General features: G+C 41.2%; 1 protein-coding gene across 2 annotated transcripts; it reads right to left on the minus strand.

Annotated features, from left to right (window-relative positions):
• Positions 1–368: 368 nt before the first annotated feature.
• Positions 369–27,384, minus strand: RDH10 (retinol dehydrogenase 10). Of its 2 annotated transcripts, XM_055706153.1 has the most exons (7): positions 26,677–27,384; positions 25,917–26,149; positions 5,669–5,767; positions 4,139–4,284; positions 3,681–3,812; positions 1,618–1,770; positions 369–821 (listed from the first exon to the last, which is right to left on the minus strand). In XM_055706153.1, exons 1-6 carry the CDS (start codon positions 26,963–26,965, stop codon positions 1,647–1,649), a joined length of 1,023 nt encoding a protein of 340 aa, XP_055562128.1. In that variant the 5' UTR covers positions 26,966–27,384; the 3' UTR covers positions 369–821; positions 1,618–1,646. The 2 variants fall into 2 exon arrangements, with proteins under 2 accessions (XP_055562128.1, XP_055562127.1); XM_055706152.1 differs by having other exon boundaries at positions 369–1,770; positions 26,677–27,382.
• Positions 27,385–27,857: the final 473 nt, after the last annotated feature.

Consider the following 27,857-nt stretch of genomic DNA (forward strand, 5'->3'; position numbering starts at 1 on the left):
ATGTGCTATATATATGTAAATGCAGTGATAACTACAGCTGTACTGAAACTACATTTGCTTTTTATTTCACTAAAACTTCACCCACACCAGGTCATTTTCATGTAGATCTAAATGAAGCTCCATGGAAAACAAATTAATATTCTTCAAAAGCTCTTTCACCAGTTACTTCATCGATGAGTTTAGAAACTAGAGAAACAATATTTACTGATAGACTTGAGAGATAGATTACACTGTAAACCATGTAGCTGACAAAGTGGATACAGGAATTGAGCAATAACTAGTGAAACTGTGTTGATACCAGAGAGCTATGGAACAGGCATAATTAGTTTGCATTAGTTTAGTCTTTAAAGGAAGAATTCCAATCAGTGTTTTAAGGAAAAGGTGGCTCGCTTTAATAACCACAGCATTGGTCACTATTTAACAAGACATTCTAAAAAAGTAATCACAATTTGTCTGATAGTAGTTTACAAGTGGATGGTGTACATTAAGATACAGAGGTAGTAGTTCACTTTTACAATGCTTCACTAATACAGATTACCAAATTCAAGGCACAAAATTGTTCGCTTTACAAAAAATACTGTAAAAAGGTCATCTGCTGTTCTACAATGTGAGTACAACTCAAAAAAATCTTTACACCCTTCCATATTCTGTATGTAGAGTTAGTTGCATTAGGCATTGTTCTATTTTTCCTTTGCTAATAACTGGCATATGACCGGCACTTACATAAACAGTTTGTATCTCAGCTGAGTTGCTTTGTCTTTTAGGCACAAGTCCAGTTGCAGAAATTTAATACAACAGCTTCCTTGGGGGGTGGGAGAAGTCTGTCAGAAGTGAGAATGAGGAGGAAGAAAAGAAACATATAGTCATAAAAGTAGATTGGACTCTGATATAGAGGGAAACAGAACAGAGCATATTTCAAATCAAGTGACTTGAAAAAAGTCAGTTTAAATCATTGACTGCATTCCTAGAAAACCAGATGCCCAGTAGAAGTTTGCTCTGAGAGTATTTGAGACATTCACTTGACTTTGAATTGGCAGAGATTTGCAAATTTCTTTTTATCTTTGTTTAAATAGAACACACACAGTTGCTACAAAACAGAATTACACCACAATTTGGCCATGTGTCCTTTAGAGAGCTTGGGTGAACAAGTGAAGAGATGCATTCAGAAACTGTCCTTGAATTTGCTAAAAGGTCATGAGCAGTAGCTTAAATTGCAAGATTACCCTTGCTCCCCTTCCCAAATAACATAGGGAAAGACAAACAATTTCTGAAACGTTTCACCTTCTAGTTGGGAGACAGCTCTTGTAAGCCTTGGCAGGCTGAGGAAGAGATATCACACAGTGCATCCCTACAAGTAGTATGACTAGTTTACTGTACATACAGTGATATTCTAAAGGACAATCGTGGCAGCTACATTGTAAATTCACTTCGCTTACCTATCACATTTTCCAAGTACTCTAGTCAGTTTTATTTACAGTATATAAAAAAACCATTGATTTTTAGAGTTCAATACACAGGTTTAGGACCCAAGAGAATGCCACAGTAAGATGTTGACATTTGCATCTGTTAGATGCAAGTGCACTTCGCAATTCAGTCATGTAACATTATCGCATTCACCTATAAATGTTAGTCCATCACAAACAGCGTTAAATTCCATTTTTTGCTTCATTGTTGTTTGTAGCCTGTTTCCTTTGAGCGATGAAAGGGTACATACACTTGTCTGCTCCCAAAAATCGGTACATGCATACAACTGCTTCAAAGGGCAGAATACTGTGAAAAAGAGATTATAAAATTGTTAGAAGACAGCATAAACCAAAACCTATGCTTACACTATGTATTTGGTCACCTTAGAAGCACCATACTAGCTACTGGAGAGGCTTCTAAGACTCTAAAAGCATTTTTAATTCACAGGGATACTTACAGAGTGAATGGAAACTCCAGAGCCCCAACCACACAGGCAAGCAAAAAGGAGGAAGCAGCTACTTATTTGCATGCCTCCAGCTTACACCAGATTTTCTGCTGCTTCCTCATAAGCAGCGTGATAGCTTGTTTTAAAGAGGTGGGGGGCAAGGGCATCACAGAAGGCCTAAAAGCAAAGCATCTGTTCAAAGCCACATCAGCAGAGGTCATCAGACATTTAAGATATTCTTTAATGTGGGATTAGTGTTAGTTAATGCCATTCTTTGATCACCAGATGTCTAGCAACCTTGATTTATATTCTAAACTCAATCATCCATCCTCAAAAAGAGAGGTCCGGAGTAAAGAGAGCAATTTCCTTTTTCCCCTCCAGATAAAATTCCAAGAGATGACTATGTGATGGATACCTGGCTACAGACCCCTCCCCTCCTTCCCACGTTTACAAAACGTTACTTTTATTTCAAGTGTAGTACTCAGGGGCTCTAGTGAAGGCCTACGATGGGATTTCCTCAGACCCTGGAAACAGTGGCAAGCACTCACTCAGTGGAAAGCAGTGCACAGAACCTGGCCATTAGGAGTTATGACCACTGAAGCACTGAGAAGTAGATGTCACTGGTACAGGTGTCCTCACTGCCAGAAGTACTGCTTGTGCAGTAGTGACTGGAGGGCCTTTGATCTAAGTCCTGCTGCCTGGGGCATGGATTATGCCGAACCTTTGATCTCCCTGTTGGAAGCTGAAGTGTTGAACCAAGAAAACTGGGAGGGCCTTTGATGTGACTTGCAGCACAAGGCACTGCTTGTGCAGAGAGCACTGAAGCATCCTCTGAGCTTCTGGTTGAAGAAGCTAGTTCTTAAAGATGCTGACAATGGCCTTGGTTTGTTGGCAGAAGAGACACGTATCCAAGAAAGAGGTGAGCGGTGAAGGCTCCGCTAGTCTTTGGTGAGCCTGTCCACCATAAAAACTTGTGGCAGAGGAGAACCACTGACTTGCAAGTGGAATAAAAGTCACCAAGGTCCTCAGTTCCAAACCATCCCTTGCAGAACAAAAATAAGAAAATGCTGTATTTTAAAGGCTCCTGCTACACACTACAGATTTAAAACAAAAACACAGACAGCTGTGAAGCTGTTCTCTGTAAACTAGAATGCAAGTGATGTTGCATTAGTGGAATTGAGCCAACTTCTGTATTACTCTGCATCACTGAATCGTCAGTTTGGTAACAGATTAAACAGGGTTCCCATCCAAAAACTGCAGTGTGTTAGACAGAACAAAGGAGGTAATTCCTTTAAATAGCACTTTCTCCAAACTTTGACTCTGAAAATTGGTTCTAAACACACAGATTTTCGGTTTATCTACCATATCTATGCAAGTCCTAGAGAATGTGCAGGAGTGCCTCCTACGTGCTGGTTCTAGAGACAAACAGCTAGATGTTCCTTTGCTGGAAGCTATCTCATGCCCCATTTCTAAGTGGGAACCTAAACAATGAAATAAAAGTCTGTTGAAGAGAAAATAGGAAATTCAGGAGAATAGGAGATACCAGAATTGTAAAAGAAGGATGCATAATAAATGGAATCTCAGTTTTACAGAGCTTCCCAAGCAAACAACCTACATTCATGCAAGCCAAGAGAGACATGAATTCTAACAAAACAGCACCTATGGTCTGCATGGGTGGGAGGGTGTTTACATCCAGAAAGTAGACATGCTTATGTATTTTAGTAGTATTTTGCAGATTGTATTGCCAACTAACTGGCACTTCTGCTCTTACCTTTTCATGAAGGTGACCATATACATGAGGCGAGGCGTGCAGATCATTGGCTGGTCTGTAAGGATAGCTCTCATAGCCTGCTTCACACAGTATTCTGGCTTCAAGGGTGGAAGGAAAGGCTCAATTTCTTTTCTGAAATATTTGATTAAGACCGATTAATAAGATACATAAAGGACCGCAGATCTCAGTGAAGAGTTCATTAACTCACTTTCTTTGGAATGCCTCAGCAGGGACAATTTTTTATATTCACTGTTAAGTTACAAAGATCATAGCTCAAACTTGTGTTGCCCAAGTACAAAAGAAGACAATGAATTTAGATAGTCTCTTTTTTGAGTCTCACACTAACATATATTAAAGCAGATACAATACATATTTTAATATTTTATGGTAACAGTTTCATTACCTTCAAGTACTTTTATGACAGTACAAACACAGAGCAGAACGGAAATTTTACTCACCTGATCCTGCACCCTCTAAACATTCCTGTATCTACAAGATAAGGGCAGACTAAAGTTGTTTTGATTCCATCCTTTTCAGCAGCCTTCAATTCATGGCTCAAAGACTCGTGGAAACCTACAGCTCCAAATTTGCTGGCACAATAATCCTGTGTTGGCAATGAACAAAGAAAAAAAAAAAGGCAACTTAAAAAGGACAGATACAAATCATGTCCAAAGCCAAAGCATATCTGAGGTGATTCTGCACAGATTTTCAAAACAACAACAAAAGACACCCACTGAATGATGTGAACTCATTTATCATCATACTTTTAAGGCAATTAGCATAGAATCATGAAAGCAGGAAAGCCGAATGTAGGAGGATATTACCTTGGAATCAAGTCTTTGAATCAGGCAGGCTCACATGGCAAGTTACTCTGATTACCAGTTTGCTTAATATTAAACGTTACAACAAAAGACTGAGATACCTAATACTACCTTGGGTCACATTTGAAAAAGCTTGGAGAGTTGGCAGGGCATAGGTGTAACACAGTTAAATACTTTAGTTTTAAAGATAGTTTCAACAGAAGATATAATGGAGATTTGAGTGTGTTATTTAATTTTCAGCAGAGGATATAGCTTTTATATCTCATAAAAATACTAAGTTCAGCAACGTTTAAAAAATAATTGCATAGGCAGCAGCAGCATTTGAGTTTTCTGTTGGATGTGTCCACCTCTGCTGGTGGTCACACCCACAGTCTAGGAAATTCTTTGTAGTTTTCTCAAGACAGTAAATACTCTAAAAAGCCTTAAGTTACACCAGATCCATTCATTTCTGTTATGAAACGCTGCAGTTGAAGGTCCTGGACTGAGTCTTACCTATATAGAAAGAAACCTGTACTAACAGGGTAATATGACCATTATTCCGTTACACACATTAATTTTCACTAACTGAATACCTTTTGTTCAACACTTGCGTTTGTGCTAATGACCTCAAAAGCAAGATAATAGGCTCTAATCCTAACCTAGTTTTATATACCAAACAAGCCTCACAAACTGGTGTTCTCAGCTGCTAGCCACTAGACAACCTAATGGTTATAACTAGGAGCCTATTAAACCAGGTGAGCCATATATTCTAGAAGGAACGCTGGCAGCTGTTTCCTCACAGAAGCGGCAGACTGAAAGCAATACTTTTGAAAACCATTGCCTCTGGCTTCAAGCTTAAGACTGAAGATCTTGACAGGAGTCGGTAGGTGGGCACCTTTAAGGTTCCTAAATTTATCAGGTAATTCAAAGATATTTAGCATTCTGAAATCCTTAGCCATCCCAGGCTTTCACGCTAAGTGGCAAGTCCACCTGCAAAGCAGGTGAATACAGTGGCTGCCTGAGTCCTGTGGATCCCACCCACAGGGAGCCATGCCTTGATATGGTACTCAGCACCATAGTTTCCAAGTATCTTTGAAAAGTTGACTTTATTTTCTCTAGCTGATAATACAAAAGATCTTATCTTAAGCCAGAAGTGCTAAATTTATTGTTAGCTGTACTTTAACAAACCTCCACTCCAGCAGTACTGAACAATCCCAAGGAACTTGCAACTGTCACGATGTGTCCATGATTCATTTCCAGCATCTTGGGAAGGAACGCTTTAGTGGTCTATAAAGTAAAAAAGAAAAAAGTAAGCCAACAAAACCCCTCAAAATAAAAAAAAAAATCAATCCCACACCGCAAACATACTACATTAGTGACAATTGTTCAAAACCTCTATCTCAGTTTATTATCAAGAATTTAGAGTACGAACACTGCACGGATTTTTAACTTCTCAGTTAGTGAAAAATGCCAACAGAAAATCTACACCTTGTTTGTGAATTCAGACAGCAAGGCAGCAAGGACTGTATCTCCAGAAATCCTAAGGTTAAAGGATCAATTGAGCTCAGACATGTTTATTTTTCTGCAAGAGACTAGTTATCAGAAAGAGATAATTTGACCCTAAAATGGAAGTCACATTTTTTTAAGACAAAAAAAGGAATGCAAAGTGTTTAATTACACCATCCAGCACATCTGTGTTAAGACCAGTGCCTATTATCAGTTTTAATTATTGACAGTGTTTTTAAGTTAGATATGAGCTAGTTTTATCCAATTAACTTATCTTGGGCATTTTACATTAAAGAAATACTTCAGGCAGAGCTTTTGCTGATGTTACTTTTTATATATAATACAGTAAACATCTGCTAATGTAAATTACTTTCCAACTTTATTAGTATCCATCATCATTGCTTTAAATAAAAATACAAACCCCACATTTTCTATTATCAATTCCTTATTTTAAGAGTTTCAAAATAAAACAAAGTAAAATAAACCAAAAGCAAGTCTCAAGATGAAATTTTGATTTTAACCTTCAATTTTTATGCTTCTGTTATAACAAAGTTAATTTCTGTTTTAAAAACCCAAGTCAGAGTTAACACCTTTAAAATACTAAATTTTAAGCAATAAATTGAAGCGGGTTGCTAGAAGATCACCCCTGCTAGAATGAATACCTACCTTGTCATGCCTGTTTTCTGAAGCTGACTCAACACTCATTTCTGAAATAAGTGCTAAGCTGACCACCATATATGCTTAAAAAAAAAAAATGAAAGAGTAAAATGGTATGTGTAGTTATGATTTACTTCAGCTTCTAGGCTGTCAGTATACTATGAGATCACTTTCAAATTGCCAAAGATCTTCAGACAACACTTTTTAATCATAAACAACCCTAGTTAAAATATAAATCTATTAATGACAGTGCTATTATTCTATTCTAATTTAGTCAGTACCACAAGTGCTTAATCCTCCCAGAAACCTGGTCTTCCTGTGTAATTTGGATCCAAACTCAGAACATGCAAACACCCCTTAAATATTTGCTACTTGCCTAATTGTTGGTTTGAGTTGTGTCAGCTGCATTCTTAAAACGACATGCAAACTACAGCTGAATCCATCTAATTCCATTCTTATGCTGTCTGCATTTTCCAATCACAGACGTCAGGACAGTTTTGCTCTAATGATTTTCACATGTTCTTGTACAACATTTTTGCCTGCAGGTGTTAAATGACTAATCCAGACCTCCTAACATCACACAAAAGAGTGTTTTCACTGGACAGCTGGCAGATGATAGAAGATTAACAGACCTCCTGACTCCTTGCCTTTTCTACTGTTGATTCATACAACTCCTAGATTTTGTCATAACTGCATAACGAAGCTAATTATAAAAAATAATCTGTGAGCAAGCTGCCTTGCATTTCTTTCTTTCCTCATGGCAGGGATCTCTAAACCTCTTATATAGAGCCTCAGACAAGAATTTAGTTTGCTGTTCAAACTAATCTGTGCCAGGCACACAAAGTTTCAGCCTCTCTTCCCATGTTGCATGGCAACAAAGCCCAGCCATCACAGGGCAGCGCAGTCTGAAAAGGTAAGAGGCTTCACTTGGGCAGCACTGAAGTTTTACAGTATGTTATTAATCTGTAGCCTGCCTTATGCACCCCAACACCGACGGTGCGTATGCTAGCCCTGATGCTCCGTGATATCCCTGTAAGAGATCCATGCTCCCAACTCCGTCCTGCTAACAATTTAGTTCCCTCCAGAGCATTAGTCAGCTCCGTCAGCAGTTTCCACTTACATCTCAGTTATCTGTCCACATCACATTGGAATGACTGATTGCCACCTCACATTGCCAGAAAGCTTGATAATGCAGACTGAAGCTCTGCCTGCAAACCACAGCAACTACAGAAATGAAGGGGCACTCGCCTTGGAGTTTGTCTTGGGGGAAAGAAAGAAGGGAAAGTAGTAGTAATAGATTTTTTTTTTTTCCCCTACCACTTTCAAGGCATGAATCAATGTTTTCTTCCAAGAGATAAACAACAGCCAAGTGCACCAGGCTTTGTTTCTATTATCTTTACTATGGCACTGCTTTTTCCCCTTTTCTCTTTTTTTAAACATGATGAACTATAACAAGGTGTCCATAAGCGTCTATATCTATGGCTGAAGAAGAGAATTTTCACAGGCAGATAGATAGACAGATAGATATGGGAAATAACCAGAACAACTGCAGAGCAGTAAATTTCAGAAAGCCTGCTCAACTAAGCAACACTACTTCAAAGCGTAAAGATTACAAAGACTGAATTTTCAGAGCTTGTGGCTAAAGTAACTCATTTCCAACCAAGAGGAAATTGGCAGATGACGAATAAACCCTGCTGAGGACACTTTTGGGTGACGTCTTCAGGAATTCAAGTGAAGACCAAACAACTCCAGCAGCAGAACTACAGTCACTTCATGTAAGTCATCTCTTAAAAGGCCGTTTATGGCCACATAGGAAAAAACACAGCTCCTCTGCTCTGAAGACAATTAGCAATTCATGGAAATCTTTGCGCGAGACCTTGTTCTGAAACAGCCTGTTCAGAGCAGGCCCCTGTATGTCATCATGGGACATCATCCTGCAAATCCATTTAAAACCTGAAGCTGAGGCAGTCTATAAAGACAGCACAACCATCACACGTTGAAAACTCAGCAGTCAACTATCAACATCTCAGCTAAATGGATATCTGAGAAAGTCATCTCGGTTGCTGCCATCCTCCAGCCATCTGCAACAGCTGGGAGTCAGTACTTGAAAACAAGCACTGTCAGAGGCAGACACACCCTATGGGGGGACACATTTCCAGTCTCAGAGTAAAGGCTTGCCCGCTGCTCCTCCCAGCCTTCTCTTGCTGGGAAAAACAATCCCAAAGTGAAGTTATTCTCTTTCGTGGTATAAGCAATCCCCAAATAAATCAGTGCTCTTACTGAGCTTTTGGCACAGCTCACTTCCTTCATCAAAGCAGCTTCCTCCATACTCTGGTCCCCGTTTTTTCTGCCTGTTACATAAACCAGATCAACCTAGTTTCTTGTTTCTAGTTTCTTTCAGCTTCAGCTACATCTGCCTACCAGACCTGAAGTCTTCTGTGTGCTGTTTGTGCTGCTGAGAAACTAGTTAAGAGCTTGACTGGTTCAGGGCAAGATGCTTCCTGGGTGGCCTTCCCATCTGGAGTTTGTCTGAACAGGTAGCACAGCCTTCCAAGGTGATGCATGGACATGATAATCCTCCATTTAAAAACCCAAAAGTATTAGAAGATACCAAGAAATACGTTTTGACCATGACATTAGAGGTCATGAACCAGGCCCCCAAAAATAATTCAAATCAAGTGATTTAATCAAACTATCTGCCTTCTGGTATGATCCTTTAGGTTTCAGTTTTACCTCTCACAGCTGCAGAGGAAGACATTTAACCAAAATTTTTAAGTACTTAAAGTCAGAACTAGGTCTTTTATTAATGACAAACATTAACAGTTTTCAACGCTGAGGAGAAACCGTTAAGTAGAATATAGTGGATGAAAAGAATTGTGTTCTGATGCAGAGTGAGGAATCAGGGAAGTTATGCAGTGTTCAACATCAAGAAATGTAAGTTATGCATCTTCTTTACTCAGAATTAGCTTTTTCTTTCTTTCTTTTTTTCTTTAGAAAAAATGAAAGACCCCAAAGGCCTAGTACAAATATGCATTTTCTAACCTGCAGTATGGTTTAGCTACAGCAACTAGACAGGATAGGTAGAACACACAAAAGTGTTCTGAATAGAGAGTAGAGCTAGTTTTTTGAGCTAGTATAATCTTTAAGCTTTTTGGAGTCTAGAGATCAATCCCTAATCTTCTAAGCATTTTCCTCTATGCTTCTGAATATACCAGTAAGAACAAACTATTCCCAGTAGCTGTAATCAAACATCTATTTCATGTGCACACAGCTTTGATGACTTATTTCTCACAAGTGTGAAACTGAACAAGCATTTACATGTCACTTCATAGCTTTTGTAATCTGTTCTCAACATTTTGGTTTACGGCAAATTAACTTCTAACAGTCTAGCACTTCTTCCCTCCCCTTCCCCAAATTCTTTAGTTCCATTCTTAATGAAACTCAAAAGATTGTGCAACACAAAGAACAGCACAGCTGCAATGTCAAGACAAATTAGTCTAAATACAGCAAATGAGAATATGAAGAAACACTGTGTTTGGGAAAGTGATTTTTTTAATTAAATTTTGGATTAATTATTCTTAAAGAAGAAAGCAAGCATCCATAGAAAACAATGTTAGCTGTATGCAGCTCAAGACAATGGATACTGAATGCAGAAAGCACACCACAGTAGAAAAGTGCTTGCTACCTCATGTTTAGAGAGTTGTCTTTATATCAAAGACGGAAATAAAGCACATACCAACATGTAAGGTCCTTTAAGTATGTATTTTTCACTACAGTAATTTTTTTCATACCTTCTACCTTCTGTCAATGTTCAACAGCTCTTTTAAACTATTTTGATGGTGTAAACAAGCTGCTTTACTGTAAGGCAGAAATTCCTTTATGCCCAAGAACAACTCATTTTCCATACAGGCCCTTCAGGTAAGGAGAATGGAGCATGGTTATTTTTTGCTATAGTTACCCACAGCAGTGGTGTACTGGTATAACAGATACGACATTTCCTCCCAAGCCACAGCTACTCCTGACTGCCAGCACAGCTGCATAACAGTGCAAACAAGTGCAGCATTTGGGTATTGTTTCATCTTCATGTTAAACACTATTCAGTCAGACCCAAGACGCAAAACTGGTGTGATTAGTTAAGGACTCATCCAGCCAACTCTGGGAACTAAGGTACCAGAGATAATTAACAGCCTGCTGCCATGTGTGTTAGCTAATCTTATAACTACTATCACGAAGCAACAGAGCTGGTGACAAGAAAATGTTGCCCCAAGTTTTCATCTAAAATACACATTACACCCTCTCTCTCCCTCAGCATGGATGTTCAGCCTTTTTTTCTTCCCACTATTCACAGACCACATCAGGACATGCTGCAGGTTCTCCTACTCCTGTGTAGGACAGCATGTGAGCACTCACTCCACCACGGAATGAAATACAGATTTCCACATGCCCCGGTTTCTCTTTCCAATCCAGTAACTGAGAAGGAATGCACGAAGGTCTGACAGAAGCGCACTTCTTAACTCTTCTGCAGACAGGCTATGGCAGCCTTGCTTTAAAATAGGTTTGTCCAAAGTTGGTAGTATAGCACTAATGCACTACTTTATGTTAAAAGGGAAAGAGGTGCCTGAAAGGCAGAAAAACCCCACGGCAAGCTTATCAGTAAATATACTGAAGTTATTTTCAGCTAGAGCCGTACAGCTCAGCTTATTCAGAAAACAGCTACTTTAAATACATTTTAAAACACAGGGTAAAACTTCACTGACAGGATTACAGTGAAAGCCATTGCCAAACAGTTTTAGAAGAGGCCTTGAAAATACACCCTAGAACTCTCAAAGGAGAATTTATTCAAGTTAAAGGCTATAATATTCAAAATTCCTTCTCATGCATCAAACCATTCAGTTACAAGCCTGGGTTTAACCATTTATTTTCCTCCTAGCTTTTTTACTTGGTTTCAATGAGAACTGAGAATAATTGCTTGTCATTTGCACTGTCATTTCAATAACTTTCCCCACATTATCTCCACATCCTTCTTAAATTCCATTATACAAACATCTCCAAAATAACAGCTTAAGGTAAGATTAGAAACTGTGCTAAGGCTACATGAAAATGCCAAGTTTGAAGACTAGGGAGACCACACAGCACAAAGGACACGGCTTTGCCAGTAACAGGCTGAATGCAGAAGGTAGACAGAAGTCTACAACTACTGTTGACCTTGCTAACATAAGGGACCAAAGCCATACTTTAAAGGATCTCAGATGTTTCTGCTGACTGTTTTCAAGAAGTGCTGGGTCCCTTTTGGATAATTAGCCACTGTCTAAGTAAATATTTGAATAGCTGTGGAAATTAGTACTATTTTTGATCTTCAGTTTCTATTCTCAAGAAATGATAATGAAAAATAGGCCAGAATTACCCAGTCTTCCTAAAGTAATGAATTAAAAGTCACACATTTCTCTGGATTTTTGATGGGTCTACCCAGATCCTTTTGGAGCAAAAAGGATCATGATATAAACGTGATGTCCTCAAGCCAAGCTTCCATAGTCAGTTGGATTCAAAGCACGAAAGGAAACTATTCAAGGATTGCCCTCAAGTGTGGCTTGAACAGGCCCTCTGCTCAAAACAAAAAAGCTAGACCTTCCAATATTTCATCTCAAAAGGAGTCCCTTAGTTATTTAGCTCCTGGCAGGCAACACAATCTTCAATTTCCCACTAAAGCTTTATTTGTCCTTCACATAAAAACCCACTGTTTTGGGGCCATGGGGATTCCTTTAATATTGAACTGCAACAGCAGTTAATGCTTAACATACATGCACAGTAATAATGTTACAGTTGCCTTGCAACCAGAAGCTCATGAAAGAACAAGATAGACTTAAACAGAAGTCTGTAATGATGACAAGTAACAAGGAAGCAAAGCCACCCCCCCACCCCCACCCACTTTGGATAGCCTACATTTGCAGAGTGAAACTACAGATAAGATCTACCCAGGTTAAGAGGTGAAGGTAACAAAATAAATAATACCATGAAGAATTAAGCCACAATGAAAAGCAACAAAGTTAATTTAAAACTGTATTTGATTTACAGAGAAATAAGCATCTTTTTTCCTTTCTTCAGCTCTGTATGAAATACTGCTTTGAAGTACATGAAGTCTTAGCTTAGTAAAAACAAACTATTACTTGAATCACTTGGTTTTTTTAATTCATTATTAATTCATGTCAGTAATTAACATTCCTGTTTTTTCCACCCTCATGACTGATCCATAAAAATAAAATGCCCTGCTTCTCAACAGACATATTTAATCAGCTGAGAAGCACCAAAGTTGTGCAAAACTAGGTTAAATCTTACTAGTTTTTGAAGTTTGAACTTACTGGTTACTGAAGTTTGTAAGTGGGTTTATTAATAATAACAAACATCTGTCATGCCATTTGCTAAAGAACAAGTATGCTACAGTCCACATTTACTTTACTACCTTGTTTAGCATTTGTAGTTATTTAGGGTCCAGTTCAAAAATTCCTTCAATTTTCAAAGCCAATAGTTAACTGTTTGCTGTGAATGGTTCAGTTATTGTAGTGGTTCCTCTTACATGGAGTCAACCCATGTTGAGTATATCAGCAGAAAACTGAAACTGAATTAAGTAGTTTCCTTAATCAGAACTTAGTGCCACAAAGCTGTTTACAATGGGTAGACAGTAAAGATAAGATAACTAATGCTATTTAAAAAAAAAAATAATCACAGGAAACTAATACCACTAGTTATCTCTCAAACATTAATCATTGATTTCCACTCTTCACTACTAGAACTAATTATGCCATGCCTAGGGCAACTGAACATTGCCTGGCTAAATTGCCTTTTGTATAGTTTGTTAACAAGGCTTAGTTGAAAAAGGGTTGTGCCCACAGAGAGTGAGATACGAAAAGTGCTTCGGGAAGGACATTGCAACAGAAACTTTTCTTACTGTTGCTTTATCATGTCACTACATTGTCTCCCCCCTTCCCTTTCTCTTAAATGCTTCGTTTCCTGTTATCTTACCCCAAATTGGGTAACTAGGACTGGAAGAGAAAGCAGCTCTGTTCTTCTCATCTGAAGTGTAGGTTAAGTACTCAAGAATGCTACCTAAACTAATACAATTCCTGCTTCAGATAATTTCTTGAGAATCAAGGTGGGAAAGGTATTATTACCTAAGCTTTACAGGGGCCTGCTGCTAATTAAACTCCAGGTCTTTTACACAGAGCTTTTCTGCATCCCCCACCCAGTGCATCACTCTAGAGCAGGGGTCCTCAAACTACAGCCCGTGGGCCAGATACGGCCCCCCAGGGTCCTCAATCCGGCCCCCGGTATTTACAGAACCCCCCTGCCCCCCCCCTCCCCGGGGGCTGGGGGGGGAAACCAAGCAGCCGCAGATGACTGCCTGCCACTGCATCCTTGCGCCGGCCCCCTGGATAAACAGTTTGAGGACCCCTGGTCCAGATTTTGAGATTTGAGCTTTACCTAGGGCAGGGGTTTAGATTCATATAACAAAGCCAAAGGTGGCCCTGATTTGTCCTTAAGAACATTTCACTTCTGCTTAGAGAATCCACTACTTTATGCTTTTGGGGCATGAAAGAAGTTCAGGTATTCAAGCTGAACTACCCTTGTGACTTCTATACCAGCAAATGGAAACTAAAGCCTTTATGTTATTGGTATGCAGTCTCCATCTTTGTGCTCCCTTTTATGTTCTTTCTTCATAAGAGGAAAAAGATTTTAGATTTACGCAGTTTTAAAATTATTTCCACCCTCAAACATCAGGCCTGTCCTGTAAAGTGTCTGATACTTCTAATGACCATAGGCCACCAGTCATTTCTGTGGAAGCATCCAGCTGCTTTTAATGGACATTCTTGCATATATACTGCCACAAACGCACACCAACTTTTCTACTTTCATCTGTACTTGCAGACATTACCTTGTTGATGTACAACTGCTTCATACATATGCAGCAGTATGTATCACTGTTTAAATCACCTATTGTATATTTAGACCTCTTCCCTCCAGAGTCTGCAAATCTTTGATCTTATATGGCTATGAAAAATGAAGCACATTCTCACAGCTTGACCAGAGAAGCTGTGAAAATCTCCATCCTCGGAGATATTCAAAAGCTGTTGGGACATAGTCCTGAGCCACCGGCTCTAGGTAGCTGTGCTTGAGCAGGAGCATTGGACCAGATGACCTCCAGAGGTCCAATCCAACCTCAGCCATTCTGTGATTCTCCACTTCAGTATACCAGCTCCCTGCTCAACAGCCCATTCCTCTTTCATGCACAGAGGAAGAAGTTCCTAAGCCAGCACAGACCTTGCAGTCTTTGTCCTTATGTCCTTATCAACACAGAATCTTAACGGGAAAGGATGCTGATTCTTCTGCCCTATCTTTCCTGTATCTCCCCTACGGAAGCTCTTGCCTGTAGTAAATTATCCTGCTCTGTCTGAAACTGTCTGTTTTACTTCCACTTCTCCTTCGGTCTCAAGTCCTTTCAACTGGAGAGAGTCCAATGAAGCCATGCAGAGCACCTAGATGAACTTCTTGTGGGATTAACATTTTTCAGCTGAGTTCAGAACATACACATACCATGCTGTTTTCAAAAACTAATGATGTCCCCCCAGCTATTAGATGCCACCCAATAACTACACTACCTTGTCCGCTTAAGGATATTCTGAGCCCTCACAGACAATTCTGCCTGCCCTGAATTTTAACGGTTTTTAAAGCTTGGACAGAGCAATCATACTGGATTCTCGACAGCTAGCAATGAACAGGGAGAAAGACAGTATCTCTGCTTGAACAGTGTATAAGCGCAGCACACAAGTTGCCAATGATGTCTGTTGTGGATTTCAAATGCCAAACTAATCTAAAAACTCATAAGGATTACTAAGAGGTAAGATGACATGGTAAGAGGGCTGTTGGAGGTTCAGCTATGAGTTTAGCCTGCCTTATGCTGCAAAAGAAGCAAGACACAAGTTTAGACTGAAGTGCATCTTGGGAACAAATGTATACACGCAGATTTCTCCAGCCAGCACAAATTTAAGGCATAATAAAGCATGAGAACTGAAGCTTTCAAAGTATTCATGCTCAAAAGCTGATCTCTTCCCTCCTGCCCAAAGGCATCTTATTAGACAAGTTGATATTTATTCTCTGTAAATATTAATCTCATGCTACACTCAGACTATCATAGCTACGAAACCACAACTGCTATTAAATTTAAAGCAAGTATTACACAGTTGGCAGCAGCCACTGAAAAGTAACAGGCAGTTTAAAGAAAGTGAATCCTTCTGCTCAGATCTACCATGTCAGCATTTGAGCTTTCCATGTACCCAAGACCAACACAGAGCTCCAACATAGCCATGACAGCTCAGTTACACTCCTGTAAATTCAGGAACTTAAGTTACAATCCCAGTAGGCAGCACCACCAACTGTACTCTTCCACAGGCAGATCTATCAGTGAAGATGACCTAACCTGCATTTATTCAAATGCCAAATTTGAAGTTACTTTATAGAGTTTGCTGGTCAATATCTTGTATCTTGCTGATTCAAGAAGTTAACACTTGGCTACCCCTTTCCACAAAAGCTGGTTTAATCCCTGTTGAAGTCAAGTGACTAGAAATTCTACTTTGTTTATATACTGACAAATGGCCGTGTCAAAGGATTTGTAGTGTTTCAGAGCTATGTTGACATTAGTGTAACAAACACATTAGTCCTTCACCTTCATTAGCACAAGTTTGCAGCAAATGTCCAGCCATTTGGAGAGCTGTTATTTATTGCTAGCTATTTGATAATCTTGACAAAAATGAAAACATGTCCCTATGAGTCAGTGAAAAAGCCACAAAACAAATTAATTTTAGAACAATTATTAGATAACGAGCTCAGAATATTCTGTTCAGTGAACAAGAACCCAATCCAACTTTTAAATACACATTTTTCTTCAGCTTGCCATAAGCTTAGTCATCCTCTGGAATATTTAGCAAAAGCTGGTATTTTAGACTGCATGCTTCCAAAAAATTACTAGAAAACAGTACTGTCAGAACTACTTATGGAAAATATGAAGTCATCATTCATGTTTTACGATTTATATAACAGACTTTTCAAGAAGTGGCTAAAGAGAAAAAGAATGTCTAATGTTTTATGGATACCTTAAGGCCAGTACCTCCATAGCACTGCAATTGCTATAGTACATGCATGCAGATGACAGCTGAGTCACTTTACTCCCCAACTCAGTCACTAAGTAATTTTTTTGAATCAATTACTTTATAAAAAGAAAGCGATTATGCCATAACTGAGCACCTCACAAGAGGAACAAGATTAGAAGGAAAGCTTTCCTTTTTACATAACCATCTTTCTTAGCAGAAACAAAAATAAAGAAAATATTATAGCTGAATGGAAAGGTAGCTTCAAATTTTAGTTAGGAAACAGTAAGACCCTAAAAGGCTCCAACTTCTTATGTAACTCCTTGAATGAGAAGTAACATTTTCAGGATGCATTGAGCTTAGAGGTTTTTAAAAAACAAGGTGTTTCTGTTTCATACTTATCCCTACCCTCCCAAAAAAAGGGTGTACAGAAAATAAATAGACTTAGGAGGTAAATTTTTGCTTCATAAGCCAACAAAGGCTAAAATGACAAAACCCTCCAGCTAATACAGCTAAACAGCAACTAATACAATTTTCAAGAATTCTACTTGCACAGGCATTTTAACCAAACACCAGCAAACTGCTCGCTTTCTTAGGGGGTGAGTTTTCAAAGACAGAGAGGTACTTCCTTCCTGTGCCTGCCTGTAGAATCTATGCTCATTTCCCACAAGCTGAAACGTGGCTCTGGCCTGGTTTTTCCACATTCAAACCACGTTAGTACAACTGATTTCCAGAGAAGTTGCACAGTGCAGTAGGCACAGAGATAGTTACTCTTGATGGTACATAACAGCAATCATAGTAATAGTGCAAGGCAAAGAAGCTAGAGCTGTTAACACAACGTTATCTGATGTGTTCAGAAAACTTACCTTTATCTAAGGGTTTTTAATAGTGTGTAATTAAAATATTGCAGTCTCTTTATTAGTCAAGTTGTTACATTCAGACTGTTAAGCCAGTGTCAGATTTACTAGACCTTGGACCCATTTATGACTACTTAACTATTTAGAGCCTGTAAATTCTATTCCAGAAAAATGTCTCCAAGAATGACATTTCATTAGACAGCCGCAGATATCCTGTGTACACAGCTACATGGTTTTATCCTATCCCTCCTCACCCTTTCCCCAAACACCTCACACACACACTGCCTAGTCCAAGTCTGAAATGTTGATGCAGTGATTCTAGTCTTTAAATGAAAAAACTAGTCAACTTGGGCAAGCAAATGAACAGCTTTCCTCCCTGCCCTCCAGACAAGTTAGTGAGCTGAACTGGCTCACCCGAGGATCCGAGGAATACCAACCCTAGTGCAAAGTAAGATGCAGATTCAACGGGTGGTCCCACATGGCAGCTTGCCACCACTAAGCTGCCTTATAGTTTCATCCTAAGTCAACAGAAGTTTTGGTCAAGTTACTTCTCAGCCTATGCTCAAGCACTTTTCCAAGCCAAGGCTGAAAAGGGAGTGCTCAAGAAGCTGTCACACAAGTTCAAACAGATGGCAGAAGTGACCAGCACCAGGGCACATTTAGGTGTAGAATTCAACAGCCAAACAAACTTGAATTTCAAAAGGCTCACACCAAGTCAGCCACCTTGGCTCCACAGTTGTTCTGGCATTCCTTGGCCTACCATGCCCTCCCATTCCAGTTGTGATAATTCACTCGTGTCAAGTGTTAATTTGACTGGGCTGGCATATAAATCATTACACTAATATAATTATTTACAAGAACAGACTATTCATTCAGAAGTGTAAGCACAGATGTAAATCTCTCCCCGGTTTGTGACATCTTCTTTCAAACTAACCCCTCAAACTGAGATGTTACCAGTCTCAAAATCTATGCCTACTCAACTACACTGTATTTGCATTTTGAAAAATTTTTAAACAGACTAAGAAGTCTAAGACCACAGAAAAAAGCATAGAGCATCACACATAAATCAGCTTCACTTTGCCTTGGCAGAAAGACCTCTACCATTTTTCACAGAAGACAGACAGGTATCAGTAACTCAGTTTTACCATCAGTGTGAATAGCCAGAAAACCTCAAAGGTCAAGGGAGCAAGATTTATCAAGAGAGTGATGCTCTGGCTTTTACATACAGAGGACTGTGGAAAGGTTTAGTACTAGAGATACATAACAAAATCCTTCCCTCCTCCCCCCAAAAAAAAACCCTGAAGTGAAATCAAAGCACGACAAGCATTGGGAAAGAATAATAGTTTGCAGCTGATACAGATAAAAGTAGAAAAGTTTTTAAAAGTTCAGTGCTAAAGTGGAAGGGATGGTGCTAGAAAACATTCCATTCATCCTTCCTCAACTTGTCTAGTCAGAGTAATTGATGACACTGAGAGCTACAGAAAAGGATTGCTTACCCACACAGATCAGTCAAGACAGGTCTTAGGCAGTGATGCAAACGCTGGGTTAGCAGGACACTTAGCCACACCATAATTAGGCTTGCTTTTCTCCACCATTCAGCACATGAACATTCCTGTCTTCTAGAAGTCTGCTATTGTTGCTTGGTTATTACAGAAATTTAATAACATAATGAGATTTCATTAATTTAGCTGCTTTTCATAAGATTACTTCTAGAAAGAAGAATCTGGAACTTTATGGAACTTTAAACTCCATTGCTCTCTTAACCTCCACAGGACAAGAAAGGCATACATGCAATCTTTTAGACTATTTCACTGAAACAGAGAAGAGCCGCTCTCTCCACTTCTAGCAAGGTTAGGCCCTGTGCTGGCAAAGACTATCATTCCATTCAAGGTTTGCCTGTGTCCCCAAATCCTTCACAAGTATCAACATAATATCAGACGAAAGTCAGTCTTCGAAGTCTGCTTTTTCAGCTGACCTGCCCCATTCTATAAGAAGGGGGAATTAAATTATTGCACTAATAGCTCATCCAAGACCATTTCTTCGGAGTAGATTAGCAATCCTGAAAGCGTTCATACAGTTTGCTGAGAAGTCTCCGACCCTCAGAAACAGTCACAGAAGACTGAAGAGTGAGATTATCCCAGAGTCTTACCTCTGTGAGCTATACTGCAATGCCAGCTTTATTTTAGATGGCAACAGAATTGCAAGCCACTAAAATCTGACTGATACTTCAAATATGTTTCAAGTAGTTTGAGAAGTCCTGGCATGGTCTCTTCAGGACAACTTTCCTTTTCCTTAATGGAACTTTCACATTGCTTTTCTGTTAAATATATTACTGTTTTCACCTAAACTCTTCAAGTTTCATACAGTTTAGTACATGGAAGTAACTAGCTGATCACACCTTATGCTACCATCTTGGACACCAATCTACAGGCACAAACAATCCACAGGTCACAATCTGAGAATCTCTATTTTCTATCGTTTCAGAGTCTAAGATCCATCCACCTTTCCAATAGTGTGGCAAATTAATTTGCAAAGTATGCCTACGAGAAGCTGTCACAAAAGCACCGATGTGATCAAAGCAGTTTAAGGGAATGGTCATTTCATATTTAACTGACTGGGATGAAACCCAAATACTTTATATCATTAAAGAGAAGGAAGGGAAATGCATGAATTCAGATGCTGTTTGATCAAGAAGTCAGCATTCTTCACCACACAAATAAGATGCTGTAGCACAGAAAGTATGTGTAGGAAGGCTGGTGTTCTAACATTTTCAAAGGATCTTTGATATGATTTTCCCACTGCCCTGATGGAAGTGTTGCTAATTAAACAAGAATACTGTAAGTTGTTTTGCTCAGACTCCTTGATACGTAACTACTCATTTATCATCATGATACAGTAGACAATGGAGAACCACAACTGAAGAACCTCAATAGACCTCGGGGAACAAGCACTGAGTAACCTGTAGAACAGCTACAGTTCAGAGGGCAGCACTCTGGAATCCCAGTTATAGGTACCTGAACTCATGTGATTCCTACACAAGGCAAATGAAAGGGCGTTTTGCTTAAGACAGACCCTCCTACCACCCCATCCCAACTTGCCGACTCTTCAGGTGAGTACATTGTCTGAAGAATCATTTTTATCTTCACCCATGTCTACTCTGAAACTGATATAAGATCATCACTTCTACAGCCAAAGCTTAGACCGGGGTCCTCAAACCCTGCCCCCCCCCCCCAACCCCTTGGGTTGGGGGGGGGAACCAAGCAGCCGCAGATGACTGCCTGCCACTTCATTCATGCCGGCCCCCTGGTTAAAAAGTTTGAGGACCCCTGGCTTAGACATTCAGATACCTAACTAAATTGTTTTAAATGGTTTGCATTGGTGGCCCACCCTCCCCACCCCCCAAAGAAGGATCAGAAAACTGGAAAATTTCCAATATTTTGGTTTTTTGTTTTTGTTTTTTTTTTTTAAATTATCACAGCAACTAAAATGTGACTACAAGGCTAGATTACAGATTGCAAGATACAGGTTACAAGACTGTATGCTAGTGATAACAGTGCTGGACACGAGCTCCTGGTAGATCACAGAATAAATCTGTGAGGAAAGCTCTGGGCCAGTAGTCCTAGGCCCACTCAAGCTCCAGAAATATATATCTCCACCCATTTGTTTCCTAAAACTTGTGTTAAGTACATTTCTTTATCAAATGTGAAAGTGCAGTTTTCTAGAGCATGCATCTGGAAGACAGTATTTTCTCAATTGATAGATTCCCTCTATTTTCTTAAGAAATGAACCCAAGAACATACCAACTGCAGAACCATACTAAAGCACTTACAAGTTTTAAGCACAACTAATATGACTATTTCCATAGCTAAGAGTATGACTGCTTTTTCCTTCATATCCACTACCCAGCATGGTACCACAGTATATGAAACACATGTGCTGTCCAGGGTAATTTACTAGTTGCATGTAGTTGGAATCATTTTGCAAGGGAAGAGTTAGTTTTGATGACACTTTTTGAATTACATGCACATGTTCTTCCTGAATCTGATCCAACTCATTTTTCAAAAGTCAAGAAAGTTGTAGATTAAACTTTCAAGTAAACTTCTGCATCTTCAGATACATTATAAATTTTTTTAAAAAAATAATAAATTAAAGCAGGTAATTCCATTCATGCAAAATGCTAAATATAGCTAGCTACCCTGTCAGTGAAATAGCGTCTATATTTGATCATAGATGTTAGAATCCTAAAAACGAAGACAAAAATGAAACTGCTATGCCAACAAGCCACAAGACTCAGCATGGTAGTTTCAAACAACATGACTTAAGCAGTCTTTTCATCTGCAGAAAGTTCTGTGTGCACACTAAGTGCAATACTTCCATATTTAAACTAAACAAACTATAGGCATGAGTGAGCTTTATTTAATACCAGGGAGCTTGAAGAGACCAGAACAACAATGTATAAGTATTGATAAAATATAGATACCTATAAACTACTGTTATTTTCCAAGGCTTTAGCAGCTGCATAAATAAGCATTTGACTTATTAACTCTGAATTAACTTTCTTTCCAAGGTACATTTAAGTTTTAGCCTGTTTACGAATGCCCTAATTACCCGAGTAATATTTCCCTCTTTACTCAGTATTTATTTCTTCCTGTACCAATGTCAGGCCACCTAAAAGATTTATTCAATTCTTACAAAGACAAATATGCCCACATAACATCAAAAATCAAGTTTAAGCAAATTAAAATAATTACTTTGGTTAAGTTATCAGTTCACAAGTCTTCAAACTCTTGGCCCTAGTCTCTTACTATGTGGACTTTTTTTTATTTTAATAAATATGCAGAACTGGAGCTGAATGCTTTTGCTTCCCCCTTTTGGTAAGTTGAAGAGAACTCTAGGAGAGCTTTAAGCTGAAAGTTTTGTGGAGGATCCACACAACGGGGAAACATCACTGTTCCCAGAGCTTAATACTGAAAGTCTGTCCTACAGAAGGGCCTTCATGTCACACAACCTCACAGATCCTGATCATTGCCTTGTCCCTGTCCCTCCATGAGTCCCATTCAATGGCCAAATCTAAAAGGATTTCCCAGGTACTATGCTGATGTACAATAATACCCATTTCACCAGCAACAGCTTTATTCTTCCAGTAAAAAAGAAAAAAGGCTTAGCATAGGTACAAAAATCCAAAATTATCCTGAAATATCCAAAATTATCCTGAGTTCGCACAGTAGTTTTATTAAATACACTTCTACAGTTTAAAACACAGTATTTTGATACTTCAGTTAAGCTTTATTGTAAAACCACAAGAAAGAAAAACTGTTATTCCTATATTTGCTTAAAACTGATTAAACAGCTTTATCTTACACTGTGGTTTAATGTTTTTCAAATCTGAATCGTGACATACCACAAGAAAATTTCCTTGCCTGCAGAAGTTCTGTTCCAGTAATTGACAATTGCAGCCAAGTAAGTTATTATTCTCACAACAGACTGGCAGGAAAGATAGTGTTACACTCCTGGTACAGCTTTATGCATCTGCAAATTATAGTAAACCAGAGCTGGCTTGTTTCAAACCAGGAATGGATTTTGTCCCTGTGTTTTCAATATCAGAAGCATTCAAGTTATCACAGCATGAAATAACAGGTTTTTAATACTGCAGTGGATTTTATGCTGTGGAAATTGCTACATGATGCAGTGGTGACATGTTTATATAGAACACTCGCAGGAAGGATTATACAAATCATGAATGTCAGCAAAATGGAAAGCATCTGTTTAGGCTGTGGCATGCTGCTAAGGCTCTCCTGACTGCCAGTTTGTGATATGGTACACAGCCCAGTTGGGGTCACAACAGAAAACCAGTGACAAGACTCCCACGTCACTGCCTGCTACAGAAGTTAGGCAGCCCTCAGATCATAGTCACTAGCAAAGCAAGTTCAGATCACCTGCATTCTGCATGGACAGCAGGCAATCAATCTTATTTCAGATGTTTCAATGAGACAGTACTAGAGCCCCATTTTTTGTTTTTATATAGAAGCACCTTGAGGCTTGATTAACAATCAAGGGCTGAGGATGAATTTCCCCTGTAACACATTAAAAAACCAACCCCCAACAAAACCCCAGAAAGTACAGACACTTAACTACTGAAGCAATATTACATGGAAGATCCATGTCTTTATAAAATCCATTTACAGCTTTTTGGACGAAACACCCTCCAAGAATAGTTAAAAGCCTACATAATGCTCCAGAGTATTAGCTTTGCTTTTGGACCACCAGTTTAGCTGACATGGAAAAGACTAGCTGCATAAGACTTCACACATCTAGACACATTGTTCTATTTAAGTTAGCATTGACTTGCATCAAAAAAGTTGGCTTCAAATCAGCTGATTCAGATGATATCTTATGAATTAAGTACTATTACTTTTAACAGAAGTCCACCCACTGTTGGTCAAGCCAATCTTTTCTGGGATCATGAAGGGGAAGACAAGGAAAAAAGCTTTGCCAACAGCAAAAAATAAGAGAAGCAAAGCAGAACACAGGATCTGCAGGAAGCATACATATGAACAGATCCTCAGTTAAATATAAAGGGTGTTGACTGCTCCTTAGAAGCTTAAGCCAAGATCTCAAGTTCCACAGTTCAGATCTAACTATACCTTCTTGGAGTCTTTTTTTTTTATTTTAAAGTCACTTCACAATGTAACATTTAAAGATGAATGAAACTGTTATGGAAACCAAATCACAGCAATACTAGACTCTAAGTATAGCTTTCTATTACTGTAAGAGACTCTGAACACACAGAGGGTGCTTTAAAAAGGTCTCTGAAACAATTTTATAAATAATTGTATGACTTGGGCCTGAAGGAAGAACAGCTGGAGGATTTAGGATCCTCCCATATTTTAATTCATGGTGATGTCATAATTTAGAGTTCTTGGAAACTTTGTCAATTCAGCATTTAAACCACATCAATAACAGTCATTAAATCTAGTGTACATCTCTTGTTTGCTTAAGCGTCAGTTTAACTTTTATGAAGGGGAACATGCAGAGCTCTTAGTTGTAAGAAGCTGTATGAACTTTCTCGGAACTTTTCAAATTGCCTGAAAAAAATACTTTTGGAGTTTAAAAGAGTTTCTAAACACACCGTCCCATGTGCACTTAAGTTTAAGCACTCTCTCTGCAAGCTTTACTATACATTGGGAAAAGACTGCTCTGCCATTAAGTGTTTCACAGCGCAGACTTGAAGGGGCTCCTTTAGGGTTATGAAACAGCATTTCGCTTCCATATTAAAAAAGTTAGGTTTGGGAGGGCCTCCTAAGTTTTGAGGATGAAGCATTTTACAAAATTTTGTTATGAAAAGGTAAGACTAGCCAAAAAGGGCTTAAGTTGAAGTATATTTCGGATTGCTTAATCCTTTGATTGTTATGCAAGTGTATTTCATAACCTTATTTGAAGGACCAAAGAAGTTTTAATACTAACAATGGGCTCAGTCTGACAGCTAATGCTAACCCAAGTGTGCATCATGCCCTCCTTCAACACTCAAATTTATGTAACTTCATACTATCGTGCGTTTAAAAATAAATCATACAGTGAAACAAGATTTAGATAGACAAAGAGAATAATATCACAGTTTGTTCTCCTTTATTAGGATCTGCTAGTTATGGAGACAATATCACCCCAGAAACCACATTAAAGATTTTCTTACTTCTACCAGCAGCTCCCAGAGAAAGCTATGAGGACAAATACACAAGATTCCTGAAAAAGTGTTCTTGGCTTGATTTCTTGAGAAATCTTTTTTGCCTTTCCTCCCAGCCCTCAAAAGGAACAATTTGCCTCCAAGGCAATTCAAACAACATTTCCAGCAGGGGTTTTCAGTATTTTTTTTTTCCCCCAGAAATGTGAAAGTTTGCTATTGTAACCATCATTAAAACAGCATCTTAAGGCTGCTAACACACTGGCAGAAAACTATGGCAGGAAGGCTGAAAAGGCGTTCATTAACAGTAACAACCTTTAAGCAGATTCAGAGGTTATGCTTGCAAAGGATTTCATATCCAAGGCTACAGAAAAGAGCACAAGACTTAGAACTCAGGATATAGTTGATTTGAGACTATTTGTTAATCATTTTAATACCCACCATTCCTGTTAGAACAGTAACTTAAAAATAAGAAACCCCTGAAGTGGTGAGCTTGCAAATGAAAGGAAGTGCAAAACTCAAGGAGACAGGAGTTAAGCAACAGCAGCTAATTTTTCAAGGTTAACTAACAAAAAGGGCAGCAGAAAGCAGTTTATAGTTACCCAGAAGTGTGCGTGACAGTTGACCATCATGGTCCTCTCAATAAGCTCATCAGGACACTCCAGCAGATGGTGCCCAGAGACCACACCAGCGTTGTTAACCAGGACAGACACCTCACCAACCTCCTTGCGGACCCTCTCAGCTGTCGAGTAGACATTCTCTCTTTTGCCCACATCACAGGTGTATGTGTAGACCTGCAAGCTGCAAGGGGGCAGCGCATCTTTTTCTCCATCTCCTAGGGAATACAGACAAGAGAACAGGGACGGGGAGGGGGAAGATAAAGTTCTTACTTGTACTTTGACACTCAGGCAAGTAGTCGAGTGGGAGCAGCACACGCACTCCCGTTACAGAAAACTTTTCTTTACTTCGGTATCACCACAGTACACAAGGACTCATCTATTTACTACTGCTGCCAAAGCGCTGTAAGAAGAGCTGCAGGTTTCAGAGCCGCTGCCGGGTCCCGGGCCAGTCTCTGCTCCGCACCGCGGGGCCCGGGCCCCAGGCCGCCCCGGCTGGCGGGGGCACCGGCGGCACGTCTGCCGACCCCACGCCCGCCGGGCTCCGCTCCGGAGCCGCTCCCACCTGCCCTGCCCGCCGCAGGTGAGCGCGGCTGCGGGCTGGAGCCGCCGGGCACGCCGCCCCGGCTAACTGCTCCCCGCCCCGGGCCGGGGCAAGGCCGGCGGCTGGGCAGGTGGGAGGCGGGGGGCAGCGCCCGGGCCGCGGGACAGCGCGGGGAACCCGCTCCGGCAGGTCGCCGCTTACCTCTGGGGGCGGCGGCGGCCGCCTCGGCCATCTCCCGGTAGATGTGGCGCACCATGCCCGCCGTCTCCTCGTTGCTCTGCGTGTTGATGTCCCACAGCACCAGCAGCGCCCGGCGCCGGGCAAACTCCAGGGCGAAGAGGCGGCCCAGGCCGCTGCCCGCCCCGGTGATCAGGCACACCTGCCCCGCCACGCTCTTCTCCTTGGGCCGCACCAGCCACTTGGCCGCGGCCAGCACGAAAGCCCACAGCACTCTGAAAGTCACCACGAAGAGCTCCAGCAGGATGTTCATGCTGCCGGACCCCAGCGCCGCGGGGTGACCCACGCGTCCCGGCACGGCCGCCCGCGGAGCCGCAGGGCACGGACGGACGCTGGCGGCGCGGACACTCTACGCGGCCGAGACGGCTCCTCCTCACCGCCACCCGGCTCCCCCACCTGGGGCCGCCCCTGTTCGGGACCCTCCCGCTGCAGGCGAGGAGCGCGACTCCGCTCCCGTCGCTGAGGGTCCCACCGCACCGCCCGGGGCCGGGCTCCCCCTCTCCGCGCCGCTCGCACTCGGACCAGGCGCCGCCGCGGTCCCGCGCCCTGCCTCAGCCACACACACCAAGGAAGGAGACCGGACACTGCGCCGTACCGCCAGCCGCCGCCTCCCGCTCCCCTACCCCCCGCGGCCCCGCTACTGGCAGTGAGCATCTTGCTCGCTCGGCCCCCTATATAGGGCGGGCCGGGCAGCCGAGCCCCTCCTCCGGGCTCCCCAGCCCTCCCCCGGCCCGGCCCGGCCCGCCCCACATTCCCGGGACCCCCCGCTCCTCCCTGCCCCGCTCCGCCCCGCCGCCGGGGGCGGGTCCCGCGGCAGCGCCAGGCCCTCGCCCGGCCGGAACAGGCCCGGCCGGTTCTCCGCGCCGCTCGGGTGCGGGCGCCCCGGCAACTGCCAGCGGCCGGGGCTCGGCAGACGCCCGCCCCCCGCGGCGGGACGCGGGGACTACACGTCCCAGGGTGCGCAGCGCCCCGCGGGCCCCCGCCGTAGCGCCATCTCGAGGCAGCGACCGTGCCAGCGGGCGGTTCGGCCGGGGCCGGGGAGGAGCGGCGGTGGCTGGTGGGGGGGAAACGGCGTGTCAGGCAGGCCCGCGGCGGCCCTTACGGCGCCGGAGCGTGGGTGAAAAGAGTACGAACGAACGTAAAGG

The sequence above is a fragment of the Falco cherrug genome, chromosome 3, assembly GCF_023634085.1.
Source record: "Falco cherrug isolate bFalChe1 chromosome 3, bFalChe1.pri, whole genome shotgun sequence".
Taxonomy (NCBI): Eukaryota; Metazoa; Chordata; class Aves; order Falconiformes; family Falconidae; genus Falco; species Falco cherrug.

What these genes read in the sequence shown, in the direction of transcription:
- RDH10 (XM_055706153.1), bottom strand. Translation starts at nt 26,965, where the DNA reads ATGAACATCCTGCTGGAGCTCTTCGTGGTGACTTTCAGAGTGCTGTGG. An exon ending in GGCCGCCGCCGCCCCCAGAG is followed by an intron (nt 26,150 to 26,676) that starts GTAAGCGGCGAC and finishes TGTATTCCCTAG; the next exon opens with GAGATGGAGAAAAAGATGCG. An exon ending in TCAGTACTGCTGGAGTGGAG is followed by an intron (nt 4,285 to 5,668) that starts GTTTGTTAAAGT and finishes TTGCCAACACAG; the next exon opens with GATTATTGTGCCAGCAAATT.